Source organism: Jaculus jaculus, chromosome 1, assembly GCF_020740685.1.
Source record: "Jaculus jaculus isolate mJacJac1 chromosome 1, mJacJac1.mat.Y.cur, whole genome shotgun sequence".
Classification (NCBI taxonomy): domain Eukaryota; kingdom Metazoa; phylum Chordata; class Mammalia; order Rodentia; family Dipodidae; genus Jaculus; species Jaculus jaculus.
The window spans coordinates 220,119,942-220,134,409 of NC_059102.1; the positions used below are offsets into that span (position 1 = coordinate 220,119,942).

The 14,468-nt window shown below is 44.7% G+C and overlaps 1 protein-coding gene across 2 annotated transcripts in view; it reads left to right on the plus strand.

Moving 5' to 3' along the window:
• The first annotated feature begins 974 nt into the window (after positions 1-974).
• The window catches only part of Rab8a (RAB8A, member RAS oncogene family), a 46,055-nt gene continuing 32,561 nt past the window's right edge, over positions 975-14,468 (plus strand). Inside the window, exons 1-2 of one of the 2 annotated variants that reach the window (XM_045141136.1) lie at positions 975-1,138; positions 12,739-12,799. In XM_045141136.1, coding sequence (XP_044997071.1) covers positions 1,015-1,138; positions 12,739-12,799 — 185 coding nt within the window. In that variant the 5' untranslated portion in view covers positions 975-1,014. The remainder of the gene's footprint in view (positions 1,139-12,738; positions 12,800-14,468) is intronic. The other variant, XM_004665961.2, reaches the window with a different exon arrangement.

Sequence of the window (14,468 nt, forward strand, 5' to 3'; positions counted from 1 at the left end):
TGTATATTTAAGATGTCAAAATTAATATTACTAAAACTATTTTAAAATAAAAATAATATGTAATAAAAATATCAGAACATGCATTAAAAAAAAAGAAAAAACCTTTCTCACTTCCTCACTTTAGCGCCTGGAAAAATCTACTTCACCTCCTATGGCCTCAAGTTTTCTCACCATAAAATAAGCGTGGAGAGCACCTTTGGACACAAAACGAAAGTCCCTGTTACCTGGAACTGCCCCTGCCCTAACCGCCCGGGCCGGTGCTGAGACCTCTGAGACACCGGAGAGGACGACTCTAACAAATCATGCAGCTCTGGGAGCTGCTCCTGGCGGGGTGGTCGCTCACGTGGCGGAGTACGCAGGCCCTGTCGCCAGCGCTAAGGTCTTGGGGCAGGTCTCCAGGACGCTGTGAGAATACAACAAAAGCCACTTTTCTTTGCCTCCCGCAGGCTTGACCCGGAAGCGTGCTCACCCATTATCACAGCCAGGTGCACACTCCGCTCTCACCTCGGCGCCTGTTGCGACTGCGCACACTTGTGAGGGAGGGTATAGAGGCGTCCGCGGGTGTGCGCCCTCTGCAGGAGCCAACGGTCTACACAGTGCGCGTGCGCGCTCTGCATAGGCCCGGCCCGAACGACTGGCCCTCGGAATGGTTGACGCCCCTCAGGTCTGGAAGGGCGAGACCACTCGAGTTGGGGCCAAGAAAGCGGAGACACAGTATGCCACGGCCCCGCGCCGGTCCCCATTTGAAGCCCGACTCTTCACTGCTATCCAATCACAGGCCGCTTTATCCCAAGCTTCAGCCAATGAACAGAGTGCTACAGCTGCTTCCGGCTCCGTACCCGATTCGCGTATTTCCCCAGGTCTCCCCAGGAAAGGCGGGCTGAGGGCGGGCGTTGTCCGCGGGGACGCGCGGTGGGCCGGGAGCCAATAGAGGGCGGGCTCGGTGCTGATGGACGTGCCTAGCGACCAGTGGTGAGGCCCTGGCCGCACTTCCCGTCGGGGAGAGAGTGTAATATGGCGAAGACCTACGATTACCTGTTCAAGCTGCTGCTCATCGGGGACTCGGGGGTGGGGAAGACCTGTGTCCTGTTCCGCTTCTCCGAGGACGCTTTCAACTCCACGTTCATCTCCACCATAGGTAGCGGGGCCTGGGGAGCGACCGGGGGCGCTGGAGGCCCAGACCGGCGCGCCCCTGAGGGGCTGGGCTGTGGGATCAACCCGGGCCGAGGGCTCCCAAAGGGATTCAGGGGTCTAATTCGAGCCGAGCAGCTGCTTCGACGTCCACGCCGGGCTTTCCGGGTCGTGGTGGGGGCGCCAGTGCCCATTCTGCAGATGGGGACACAGAGGCTGCAACTCTGCCAGCTCATGAAAGAGTGCAAGTCTTGGGCGGGGGTTTTGGAGCTTGTCATCTCACTGTATTCTCAAATCAAACCCTCCTCTCTTGGAGGTCCCCATTTTACAGAAGTGGAAACTGAGACATGGGAATTTGGCGGGGGTCAAGAACTGTGACATTTGACCTTAGAGAACTGCCAGGCTCGTTCTGCATTGTCACACAGGTGCTATTATAAGCCTGTCTCTCGAGGAGGAATTTGAAACTGGGGGAGGGTGTGTCACTCGCTGAAGGTCACAGCCGCAGGTGACAGGGATGAGATTTGACCACAGGTGTCTCTGATCCCAAAAATTCCAGGCCAAGCCATCCAGAGACAAGCTGGTTTGTATGCTTTCTAACCTCTATCCCTCTTGGACCCTTTCCTTGATCCTGCCTCTAACCCTTCACTTGTGATTTTTTTTTTTCCCCTCAGTAGTGGTGCTGGCCATGGTGAGTGACTTGTCATCCCCTAGGCGATGTAAGATAAAAATGGTTCTGGGAGAAACTAGAAACAGCCACCACCAAACACTGCCTTGACTTGCCTGTTACACAGCCCAGGACAGTGCCTGTCACTTTGCTTTTCCCATATGTGCCTTGAACAGAATGGAAGCCAACTTCTCTCCTAGCCACAAAACAGTCATGACCCACAGTGAAAAAGTGGCTTAGGACCTGTGTGGCCCTGCTCAGGAGCCGGGATTGAGGGAATGGTCACTGAGCCTAAAAGTCCTAGGGAATGGATTCTGTGTAAAGTTAAGTTTTGCTGTCTCCCTGGTCCCACCATGGTGTGCTAATACCATCTTAGCCCTCTTTCAGGAATTATTTTGTAAAATAATTATCATGTCTGTTGTCAAGTATAGAACGAATAGGATAGAAAGTCATCACTCCTGAATCCTAGGTGCTATTCACCCTTGAACACTCTGGTCCCATTTTTAAATATTTTCTATTTTATTTATTTATTTACTTATTTGAGAGAAAGGAAGAGAGAGAGAATAGGTGCACCAGGGCCCCAGCCACTGCAAATGAACTCCAGATGCATGCAGCCCTTATGCATCTTCCTTACATAGGTCCTGGAGAATTGAACCGGGGTCCTTAGCCTTCTCATGCAAGTGCCTTAACTGCTAAGCCATCTCCCCAGCCCGTGATCCCATTTTTAATGTGTGTGTGCATGTTTATGTGTATATCTGTTACTGAAGTTAGAATCAGCCTGGACCCAGACAACCCAAACATACCAGGCTCACCCAGTCCTTCAGTAGCCAATTTAAAAGTGCCAAATATCATGAAAAGCAGAAAAAGGGATTGATTCACTGTAATCACATTAGGATGAAAGATAAAGAGATCCAGTGGATAACCCCCTGCCCTCCCACACACACACTCATGTACTCAGTCCATCTTTCAGGGTCCTCCCATGAAGTTTATGTTTACTTAAACATACTCTACTTAGAGGACCAGAGACAGGCATAGCTAGGCAGTGTCAAAGGCTTCTTGCCCATCATCAACTCCAGTATCTTCTGCAAGATGATATGACAGGTTGTCAGTGCTATGCAAAATCTCTTAACTTTTACCTTCTCACAACTTGAGATTCCTGGAGAAATTCCAGTTTCTTGAAGTTTACTGTTGGAATAGTCTGATAGCCTAAGGGAAGGGCACAGTATTTCTTTAGAATCCTCCTTGCCAGGATGGGTTATGTGGTAGGGAGGAGCACATATCTGTGTGTGCATGTGAAGGCAAGAGGACAACCAAATGTCATCCTCGGAACTTTTTGGTTTTTCGAGGTAGGGTCTCACTGTAGCCCAGGCTGACCTGGAATTTACTATGGAGTCTCAGGGTGGTCTCAAACTCATGGCAATCCTCCTACCTCTGCCTCCCAAGTGCTGGGATTAAAGGCATGTGCCACCACGCCCGGCAGGAACATTCTTTTCAAAGGGTTTTTCTCTGGTTTGGAGCTCACCAAGTAGATTAGACTGGCTAGCTACACAGCCCCAGAGATTCTCCTGTCTCTGCTTCCCTTGAGCTGGTATTACAGGTGTATAGTACCTTACCCAGCATTTTACATGGGTGCTATGGATCAAATTCAGGTCCCTATGCTTGCAAGGCAAGTTTTTTATTTTTATTTTATTTTATTTTATTTTGAGGTAGGATTTCCCTCTAGCCCAGGCTGACCTGGAATTCACTATGTAGTGTCAGGGTGGCATTGAACCCACAGCAATCCTCCTACCTCTGCCTCCTAAGTGATGTGATTAAAGGTATGTGCCACCACACCCAGTTTGCAAGGCAAGGTTTTTAACAATTGACTCACCTCCCCAGCCCTTCATTTTGTTCAGAATAGGAATAGCTCTGTCTGCCTTGGCCACTGTCATATGGTCGAGGGTCAGAACCATATAATGAGTCACCCATGCCAAATGCCCTCTGAAGGAAACAGAAGGGTTGTGGGTAGCGTCCCACCTAGCCAGGAAGTGCATTGAATTGCCACAAGCTATGGCTTACTGTCATCCCAGACCTCTGTTTCCCAGACCCTCAGACATTTCCTGCTCAGCACAAACAGGTGACAACAGTTCAGGGTATCTTTTCTTTTTTTCTTTCTTTCTTTTTTTTTTTTTTTTTTTTTTTTTAAGATAGGGTCTCATGTCCAGGCCAGCCTTCAACCTACTATGTAGCCATGGATGACACTGACCTCCTGGTCCTCCTCCACTACCTGCTGAGTGTGAGTGCTAGTATTACAGGTGTGAGCTACCATACCTTGTTTGTATAGAGGTGGGGGTCAAACCCAAACTCTTGTGCTAGACAAATGCACTGCCAACAGCCACATCTACAGCCCCATTTATTTTTCTTTTGTTTATTATTCTTTGTGATTTCACTATGTTGTCTTAGTCTGGCCTTGAACTCACAGTGATCCTCCTACCTCTGCCTCCCCAGGGCTGGGATTAAAGGCATGCACCACCATGCCTAGCTTTTTTTTTTTTTTTTTCCTGTGTGTGTGGTATAGGCTTAGGTATGTGCCTTTGCAGCACCTCTTTTCTCACCTGCAGCAGAGTGTGCTTGCCTAAGGTGGCTGGAGTAGAACATAAAAAGTGTCCTGCTGCATTGCTCTTCCATCCATTCTGGTTTTAGCCAGAGTGTCTTGCTGATCCCAGAGCTTGCTGGTTTTGTCACAAACTCCTGTGATTCCCGATTTCTGCTCCCCTACAATACTGGGGTTACAAGTACACGTGGCTACACTCAGCTGTTTAACATAGGTTCTGGAGATTTGAACTTGAATGATCTTCAGTAACCCTCAGGCCCTTATGCTTGTACAAGAAACACATTTAATCACTGAGCCATCGTTCCAGTCCTCCCCCTCCCACCTTTTGAAACAGGGTCTCACTTTATAGCCTAGGCTGACCTTGAACTTGTAGCAGTCCTCTTAACTCAGAGTCCTACGTGTTGAGACTACCCAGCTGTGTATATATATATGTGTTGTGTGCATGTATGTATGTATGTATTTTTGTGGGGACCATGTGTGTGCAGGTAGATGTGTGCAGGTGTGCATGTGAAGGTCAACACCAGATGTCTTCTTTAATCACTTCCCATTTTTTGTTGTTGTTGTTGTTTATTTATCAGAGAAAGAGGGAATGGGTGTGCCAAGACCTCTCACCATGGCAAACAAACTGCAGACACATACACCACCTTCTGCATCTGGCTTTACATGGGCACTGAAAATTTGAACCCTGGGTCTTTAGGCTTTTCAAGCAAGGGCCTTAACTGCTGATCTCTCTTTCTCTAGCCCCCACACATTAATTTATTTTTTGTTGACAATTTCCATAATTGTAGACAATAACCCATGGTAATTCCCTCCCTCCTCCCTTTCCCCATTGAAACTCCACTCTCCATCATATCCCCTCCCACTCTCAATCAGTTTCTCTTTCATTTTAATGTTATGACCTTTTACCTACTATTATGATAGTCTTGTGTGGTTAGGTACTGTGAGGGCATGGATATGCAGACCATTTTGTGTCTGGAGGAGCACGTTGTGAGGAGTCCTACCCTTCCTTTGGCTCTTGCATTCTTTCTGCCACCTCTTCCAGAATGGACCCTGATCCTTCGAAGATGTGATAGACATTTCAATGCTGAGCACTCCTCTGTCACTTCTTCTCAGCTCTGTGATGCTTTCTGAGTCATCCCAAGGTCACCACCATCTGAAAAGAGAAGCTTCTCTAACCAAAAGTGAGAATACCATTACTATATGGGTATGAACATTAAGAGAAGTGCTTACTGGGCAGTTTGGTAACCATAGTATATACATTTAGACCAACAGCAGCAGACATTACACCTCTAGGGCACATAACTACCCCTGTTGTATGTTTTCGGTATCAAGGCTGTATTCCCCCTCCCATAGAGTAGGCCTCCAGTCCAATTAGAGAGTGGTTGGTTTCCCCCCCAAAAGACATACCATTATTGTACCCGATGGCTCATTTCGCCTGGCTGGCCAAATTTAAGGCTTGTAGTGTCCACTGTTGAGTATCTCCACTGGAGATTTCTCTCTCTCCCATTGAACTGCATACAGGGTAGATTTTTCCAGCTTTCTGTCAGTTGGTCTACATAGAGGAGGTTATCAGTTCATCTCCAGCAGGATTTCACAGTGACCTTGCAGTCCCAGAGTCTTCAGCAGTAGGGTCTCACCATCTATTCCTAGTGGGAAACCAAGAGCCTCGGCAATGGCCTGTAACATTTGGAGGGCATCAGACACCGCCCTGGCCAACAACTCACTGGAAAGTATCCCGTCCCTGGCTCTGAAATTTTTCTAATAACAATCTATGGCTTCTGAGTGTTCCATTGTCCAAAAAAGTGGGTTTCCATATGACTTATTTATATCCTCTTAGATTTAGATTAGCCCTCCCTCCACCTTTCCTTTATGCATTCTCTTCCCCTGACCTCACTAGGCCTTTTCACCTCCATTAATCTGTTCTTCTACTTACAAATATACAATGCCATCCTATTAAGTCCCTCCTCCCTCCCTTGCTATTCCATTTATATCCCCTTTCTAGCTTGCTGGCCTCTGCTGCTGGGTTTTATTCCTACTCACATAGAAGTCCAATCATTTGTAGCCACAAATGAGAGAGAACATGTGACATTTGGCTTTCTGGGCCTGGGTTACCTTAGTATAATCCTTTCTAATTCCATGCATTTTCCTGCAAATTTCATAACTTTATTTTCTTTACCGCTGAGTAGAACTCCATTGTGTAAATGTGCCACATCTTCATGATCCATTCATCATTTGAGGGACATCTAGGCTGGTTCCATTTCCTAGCTATTGTGAATACAGCGGCAATAAACATGGTTGAGCAAGTATCTCTAAGGTAGTGAGACGAGTCGTTAAGATATCTGCCTAGGAGAGCTATAGCTGGGTCATATGGTAAATCTATTTTTAGCTGTCTCAGGAACCTCCACACTTACTTCCACAATAGTTGGACCAGATTGCATTCTCACCAACAGTGTAGAAGGGTTCCTCTTTTTCCGCATCCTCACCAGCATTCATGGTCAGTTGTTTTCATGATGGTAGCCATTCAGACAGGAGTGAGATGGAATTTCAACATAGTTTTAATCTGCATTTCCCTGATGACTAGGGATGCAGAACATTTTATTAGATGCTTATATGCCATCTGTATTTCTTCTTTTGAGAACTCTCTATTTAGTTCCATAGCCCATTTTTTAATTGGATTGTTTGATTTATTATTATTTAGTTTTTTGAGTTCTTTGTATATCCCAGATATTAATCCTTTGTCAAATGTATAGCCAGAAAAGATTTTCTCCCATTCTGTAGGTTTCTTCTTTGCTCTGTTCATAGTGTCCTTTGCTGTATAAAAGCTTTGTAATTTCATGAGGTCCCAACAGCTGATCTGTGATTTATTTCTTGAGCAGTTTCTCTTATAGGATTCTTATATAGGATTATATTCAGAAAGTCTTTGCTGAAACCAATATGTTGAAGGATTTCCCCTACTTTTTCCTCTAGCAGTTTGAGAGTTTTGGGTCTGATGTTAAGGTCTGTGATCCATTTGGACTTAATTCTTGTGCATGGAAAAAGAAAAGGACTAGTACCATTTGCTGAAGAGGCTGTCTTTTCTCCAGTGAATATTTGTGGCATTTTTGTCAAAGATCAGGTGACTATAGCTACCTGGACTTACATCTGGGTCCTCTATTCTGTTCCCTTGATCTATATGTCTGTTTTTGTGCCAGTATCATGCTATGTCTTACTATGTCTCTGTAATATAGGTTAAAATCAGGTATGGTGATACCACTAGCCTCATTTTTGTTGCTCAAAATTGTTTTAGATATATGAGGGTTTTTGTGATTCTAAATGAATTTTTGGATTGTTTTTTCTAATTCTGTGAAGATTGCCATTAGAATTTTGATGGTAATTGCACTAAATGTGTTGATTGCTTTTGGTAAGATTGCCATTTTCACAATATTGATTCTTCCAATCCAAGACCAAGGGATATCTTTCCATTTCCTAGTGTCTTCTGCAATTTTTTATTTGAGTGTTTTATTAAAGTTTTCATTGTAGAGATCCTTCACTTCCTTGGTTAGGTTTATTACAAAGTACTTTTTTTTGATGCAATAGTGAATGGAAGTTATTCTCTGATTTCATCCTCTGTATGTTTGTTGTTAGCGTATAGGAAGGCTCTATCAGCTCTAACAGTTTGCTGTAGAGTCTTTAGGGTCCTTTATGTATAAAATCATGTCATTTGCAAATAATGATAACTTGATCTCTTCCTTTCCATTTTGTATCTTTTATGTGTGTCTCTTGCCTTATTGCTATGGCTAAAACTTCAGCACTATATTATATAAAAGGTGACAGTGGACACTCATGTCTTGTTCCTGATTTTAATAGAAAACCTTCAAGTTTTTCTCCACTTAGTATTTTGTGGGATGTAGGTTTGTCATAAATAGCCTTTATTATGTTGAGATATATTCCTTCTAGTCCCAGTCTCTGTAGGACTTTTATCATGCAGGCATGTTAGATTTTGTCAAAATGGTTTTTCTGCATCTAATGAGATAATAATGTGATTTTTGACCTTCAGTCCACTTATATAATGTATTACATTTATTGATTTGTGTGTGTTGAACCATCCCTGCATCTCTGGGATAAAGCCTACTTGGTTGGGGTGAATGATCTTTCTGATATAGTCTTATATTCTGTTTGCCAATATTTAGTTGAGAATTTTTGCATATGTGTTCATGAGGGAGATTGGTCTATAATTTTCTTTTTTTTTTTTTTTGTTCTATCTTTGTCTGGTTTTGGTATCATGGTGATGCTGGCTTTATAGAAAGAGTTTGGTAGGATTCCTCCCTTTTCTATTTTATGGAAAAGTTTGAAAAGCATTGGTGTTAGTTTGTCCATGAAGGTCTTGTAAAATTCATCTGTAAATCCTTCTGGGCTTGTCCCCCCCACCCCGACTTATTTTTGAAGCAGTTTTGCACTGAAGCTAGAGTAGCTAGCTGACACCAGGGAACCTCCTGTCTCCACCTCCCCAGTGCTGGGATTACAGGTGTGCACCACAATGCCTACCTTCTAAAGTCATTCTGAGGTGCCAAATTCAGGTCCTCATGCTTGTGCAACTAGCTCTTTTCCCACTGATCTATCATCCCAGCCCACAGCTGGTCTTTTTTATAAATATTTTTTAATATTTTATTTTATTTTATTTGCGAGAAGGAGGCAGATAGAGAAAGAAAGAGAGAGAATTTGCACCTCAGGGCCTCTAGCCACTGCAAACAAACTCCAGATGCATGTGCCAGTTTGTGCATCTAGTTTATAAGGGTCCTTAGGCTTCACAGGCAAGCACCTTAACCACTAAGCCATCTCTCTAGCCCACCACAGCTGGTCCTTAATTGTTGACAGGAAAACTCACTTAGCACTTTAGGTCTCCAGGGAGATCAAATTCTTTATGTATAGATGAGGTGTGACTCAGTCAAGATCATTGAGTCAGGTAAATAGGACTGGAACCCAGGATCCCTCCCTCTCAGCCCAGTGTTCTTCTCTTCGGTTTCTATAGGCCTTGGTCATCTATGAAAGTTTAATTTGCCTTGACCTTGAAATTATGGCCTCATAATATTCAAGCCTTGTAATGAAACCCAGGAGGACTCTAGACCAGAGTATTGTTCCGGGCTCAGCAGACTGAACTGTCCTGCCAGGCTGTTGTGTGTCACTGGGCTTCCATGGTAAAAAATGTGGCATGTTTCAAGGAGAGTCCCTCCTGGACCAACCACTAAGTCCTGAAATAATACACAAAGGTAATCTGTATTGACACAGGAGGAGCTCCTCTGAGAGATCCAGAATTGAGTGGCTGTTCATTTTGTAGAATCCCTGGTTAAGTTTTGCCAAGGCAGTTCTCATAAGCCCCATCAGTCGTTTGTGGTGTGAACTTGGCCCCATGACTCTGGCATCACTTCTCACCAGCCTGACTCGGGCCCCACTGCATCCTCAGGGTCCGTTCATTGCTTCAGTGAAACAAATGGCATTCATGGAAGTGCTGTGTAAATCTACCGGCACCAGTAGACAGTGTGTTGCTGTATGTCCATTCATCCTGCCCTCTCCCTTTTTGTTCTTGTTGGTTAAAGAGCATCTCATATAGACCAGACTGGCTTTAGTGTCCTGGTCTTCCTGCCCAGCCTCCCAAGTGCTGAGATGATAGAAGTGAGCCACCATTCCTGGCCAAATTTTAATTTTTTTGTTAGCAAATATCACTTGCATAAAATAAAAGGTTTTGTTACAACATTTCATACCTATATGCAAAGTACTTTGGTACTATTCACTTCTCATCACTCATTCCATTTCCCCAAATAGTCCACCATCTAGTTTCATGTCCTCTTTTTTTCTTTAGATCTAGACTCTGCACATAAGAAAACAATGTGATATTTGTCTGAGACTGGCTTATTTCTTTATAACATAATGATCTCCAAATCTATCCTTTTTCTTGCAAATGTCATGCTTGTTTTTCTTTGTTTTGTTTTGTTTCGGGGGTGTTTTGTTTTGTTTTGTTTTGTTTTGTTTTGTTTTGTTTTGTTGGTTTTTAGAGGTAGAGTCTTGCTCTAACCCAGACTGACCTGGAATTCACCATGTAGTCTCAGGGTGGCCTTGAACTCACCACAATCCTTCTACCTCTGAGTGCTGAGATTAAAGGTGTGTGTCACCACACCCATAAAATGGCATGCTTTTGTTCTTCATGGCTGAAATAATACTCCATTGTGTATATGTACCACATTTTTTTCTAACCATCTGATGGAATATATCTTTAAAGTTCCACCTGTGCTGAGCATGTGTGGACTTGGCTTCCTGTCATTCTTCCTTACATAACAAGTGTGCACACAGTGTGTAGATAGATTGCCTTAGGTACCTCACACAGAGAGGATTCAGGTCTATGGAGGACTCAGGGCCTGGTGGCATATGTCATAATCCTAGCACTGAGGCAGGAGAATGGTTATAAACAAGTTCAAGGCCAGTCTGGACTACATTGTGTTGTGGACCATTGTCCTCCTAGTATAACAGCCATTACTGTTTTAATCATTCCAGCTGTGGTAATAAACTCCTCAAAATCAGCCTATTGATAACCCATCATAGATGGATTGGTGGGGAGGGTCATAAGAGCCTCAGCTGAGATTCCAGCCACTCCCTCCTGCCCCGCCCTGCCACCTATGTAGAATTTTGCCCCTCTGCATGAGCTCAGGCATATGGAGATGTAAGGTTAGCTGAAGGGGGATTCCAATCTATGCATCTGTAGACAACTCATCATCCTTGCTGGGTTGGGACTTTTTGGTGATGCACCTGCATTAAGGGGCACCCATGTTCCTTGCTGTGCTTTGTAACTAATCCCACATAAAAGCTCATTGATTTGTTAAGCTCAGATTGGGTAGAATTATGGCTTCGATCTATCATTGATAGGATCAGATGTTTATTCACAACTCCCTAGGCAAAGTTTATACAATAGGGAGGAGCCCTGTCTCAAAACAAACAACAACAACAAAATACCTTTAATCCCAGCACACAGGAAGCAGAGACAGGAGGATCACTGTGAGTCTGAGACCTGCCTGGTGCTACATTGTGAGTTCAGGTTGTCCTGAGCTGGAGTTAGAGTCTACCTCATAAAGCAGAAAACAGCCTCAGGGCAGTGTGGCATGGCCAGAGACAAGTGTTCATAACCTACATGTGCACTGAACACCCTGATGGACAAGATCTTGGAACACAGGGTAGCTGAACAACATTTCTTTTGCTGTTCGTGTTCTCTCTCTCTCTCTCTCTCTCTCTCTCTCTCTCTCTCTCTCTCTCTCTGTGTGTGTGTGTGTGTGTGTGTGTGTGTGTGTGTGTGTGTGTGTGTTTGTGTGTGTGTAAGGTCCTCATGCATGTGAAGGCCAGAGGACAACCTCAGGTATCCTGTCTACTTTTTTGACACAGGGTCAAAGACTGTACTATTCATGGTTGCCAGAGGGAATATGAAGGGAGTTGGCTAAGGAGTATTGGGAGTGTGTGTTGGGGGGTGGGGGGAGGTTGGTGCAAGGTCATCCTGGCCAAGAGGATTGAAGCACTAGGTAGTAGAGAAGGTGACACCATCAGGAAGGCATCATAGGAGGTGACCTTGGGACAGACCTTTGAGAGGCAAGGACCACCTATCCTCTGAGCAAGTTGGACATGGAGGCACATGCCTGTAATCCCAGCACTCAGGCAGGAAGATCAGAAGTTTAAGGTCATCCTCAGCTACATAGCAAGTTTGAAACCATCCTGAGTAAAACTAGCACAAGCTGTGGTTCATGTGCTTCATGGTGCATTATGGGATAAGTGGACCAGGTACAGTGGTGGGAATTGCCAGGTCTCAGCCTGCAAAGGCCTCTGGGAGGCCCACTGTGAGTCTTGGAGAGGAGACAGTACCTACTGGTAATAGCAAAGGATGTCATCAAGGCTCAGCTTCCTGAATTATACTGGCCCATCCCTCATCACCTTTCCTCAGGCTGCTCCCACCTGCCCTTAAAACTTCAGCTTCTGCCAGGCATGGTGGCACACACCTTTAATCCCAGCACTTGGGAGGCAAAGGAAGGAGAATCACCATGTGTTCGAGGTCACCCTAAGACTGCATAGTGAATTCCAGGTCAGCCTGGGCTAGAGAGAGTGAGATCCTATTTGAAACACTTAAAAATAAATAAACAAATAAAACTCAGGTTCCACTTCTGTGCTGGGAAAATACTCCAGATGCATCCAGACCTGTAGGAATGGAGGGGATCCTGAGGCTCAGAAGGCACTCCATAAGCTAAGGCCTGTTATCTTGCTCAGATTGGCAGCACCTGTCTCCAGGGCAGCTCTGGAAGCTAGCTAACAGTAATGCCTTTGCTCTTTCCTCCTCTTTCAGGAATTGACTTTAAAATTCGGACCATAGAGCTTGATGGCAAGAGGATTAAGCTTCAGATATGGTAAGTGCCGTTGCCTCTGGGCCCCCTCACCAGATCCACTGTTACCACAGCTGCTCTTTCTTGGTACACAGCCCTGGCAGTCATGCTCTGCTGGCTGCTGGGGCCTAATATTTGTGTCCTCAAATACTACTCCCTGTGAATTCATTATTCTGATGTGGTTCAGGCTTGGCCTAGGCCACTGTTGAACTTAGAGCAAGCCCTCTGTACCAGGTGATGGTGAAGGCTACAAGGATGGCATGACACCCTGTCAGCCTAGTCTAGCTTGAAACTGCTGCAATTCCCCTGCCTCAGCCTCCAAATGCCGGGTTGGTAGGCTTATACCACTGTACCTGGCTGGGAGTTTCCTTCTGAGCCCATCAACTCATCCAAAAGTTAAAAGACTTGAGATGGGGGTGTGGATCAGTGGGTAAAACGCTGACCTAACTTGTATAAGGCCCTGGGTTCCATCCCCAGCACCAAGAATGTAATATTAATACTCAGGAAATAGAGGCAAGAGGTTCAAAAGTTTAAGATTATCCTCCACTATATAATGAGCTGGAGACCAGCCTAAGATACAAAAGACCCTGTCTTATTAAAAAAAAAAAAAAAGGAATAATTGAAAACCTGCTATCACTTCCTCTGGGGAAGCCCAGGCCACACTTCCTGGCATGTATACCTGAAACCCACAAATTGATAAAAGGCTAAGACCTCGCTCAGGCCTTCATGTTTATATTCTTCAGGCCACATACACTTGGTAAGTTTGGAGTGCCCAGGTTGCTATCAGTAGCCTTGGATTAGGTACAGTCCACTGTGCAGGGAGGCTAAATGGACTGGTTATGGCCCAGGTTACCATCCTTGAGCAAAATAGATAGAAGCATATGGAAGAGTATGTTCAAATTAGGCATGTGGTACACCCCTGCCATCTCAGCACTTGGGAGGCAGAGGCAGGAAGATGAGAGCAAGTTTAAGGCCAGCCAAGGCTACATACTGAAACCTTGTCTCAATAAAACAGGCATAGGCTTAAGGAATGGCCAGCTCTTATCAGTAACACTGAATGTGTATAATCTTGCTTACATGTAGGTGCTAAAGTCTTGCTGTCAAATGGCCCAGAGCTATGGATACAAGGCCAACCAAATGGCTCCAGACAATTCCTTCCCCCTTATTTATTTATTTTTTTTTTTATGAACCAGGCCCTTCTGGGCCTTGTTGCAGAAAGGCTATGCCTGTCTTAGGTTGTCCTCTATGAAATTTAGGCCTTACCCGTCATTGGTACATGAATTCCATCATTCATGTCCTGTCTTAGGTTGACCTAACTCAAGAGAATCTTACCTGTCTTTGACTACCAGCCTCTGCAGGGACTTTAAGGTAATGTCTCAGGAAGCCGGGGTCAGTCCGTAGCTGTATCCCATGTACTTCTGCACAGATATCCATAATGGATCTCAAAAGGCATTTAACAAGTATGGGCAGCAGACACAGAATGAGCAAAAGACAGACAACTGCAGCAACAAAGCTTCCTATCTAAGAAGTGAGAGAATTCCATCTAGGCAAGGCAGACTTAAAAGCAGGTATTAAGTCATCAGCAGCTTTAGCTGCATCAAAAGTAAGATGATTATTTTGTAAAGACAAAATCTCTGAATGTAACTGAATCAGATCCAAGGAAATATTATTATGTTAAAAATATCTTTTAAAT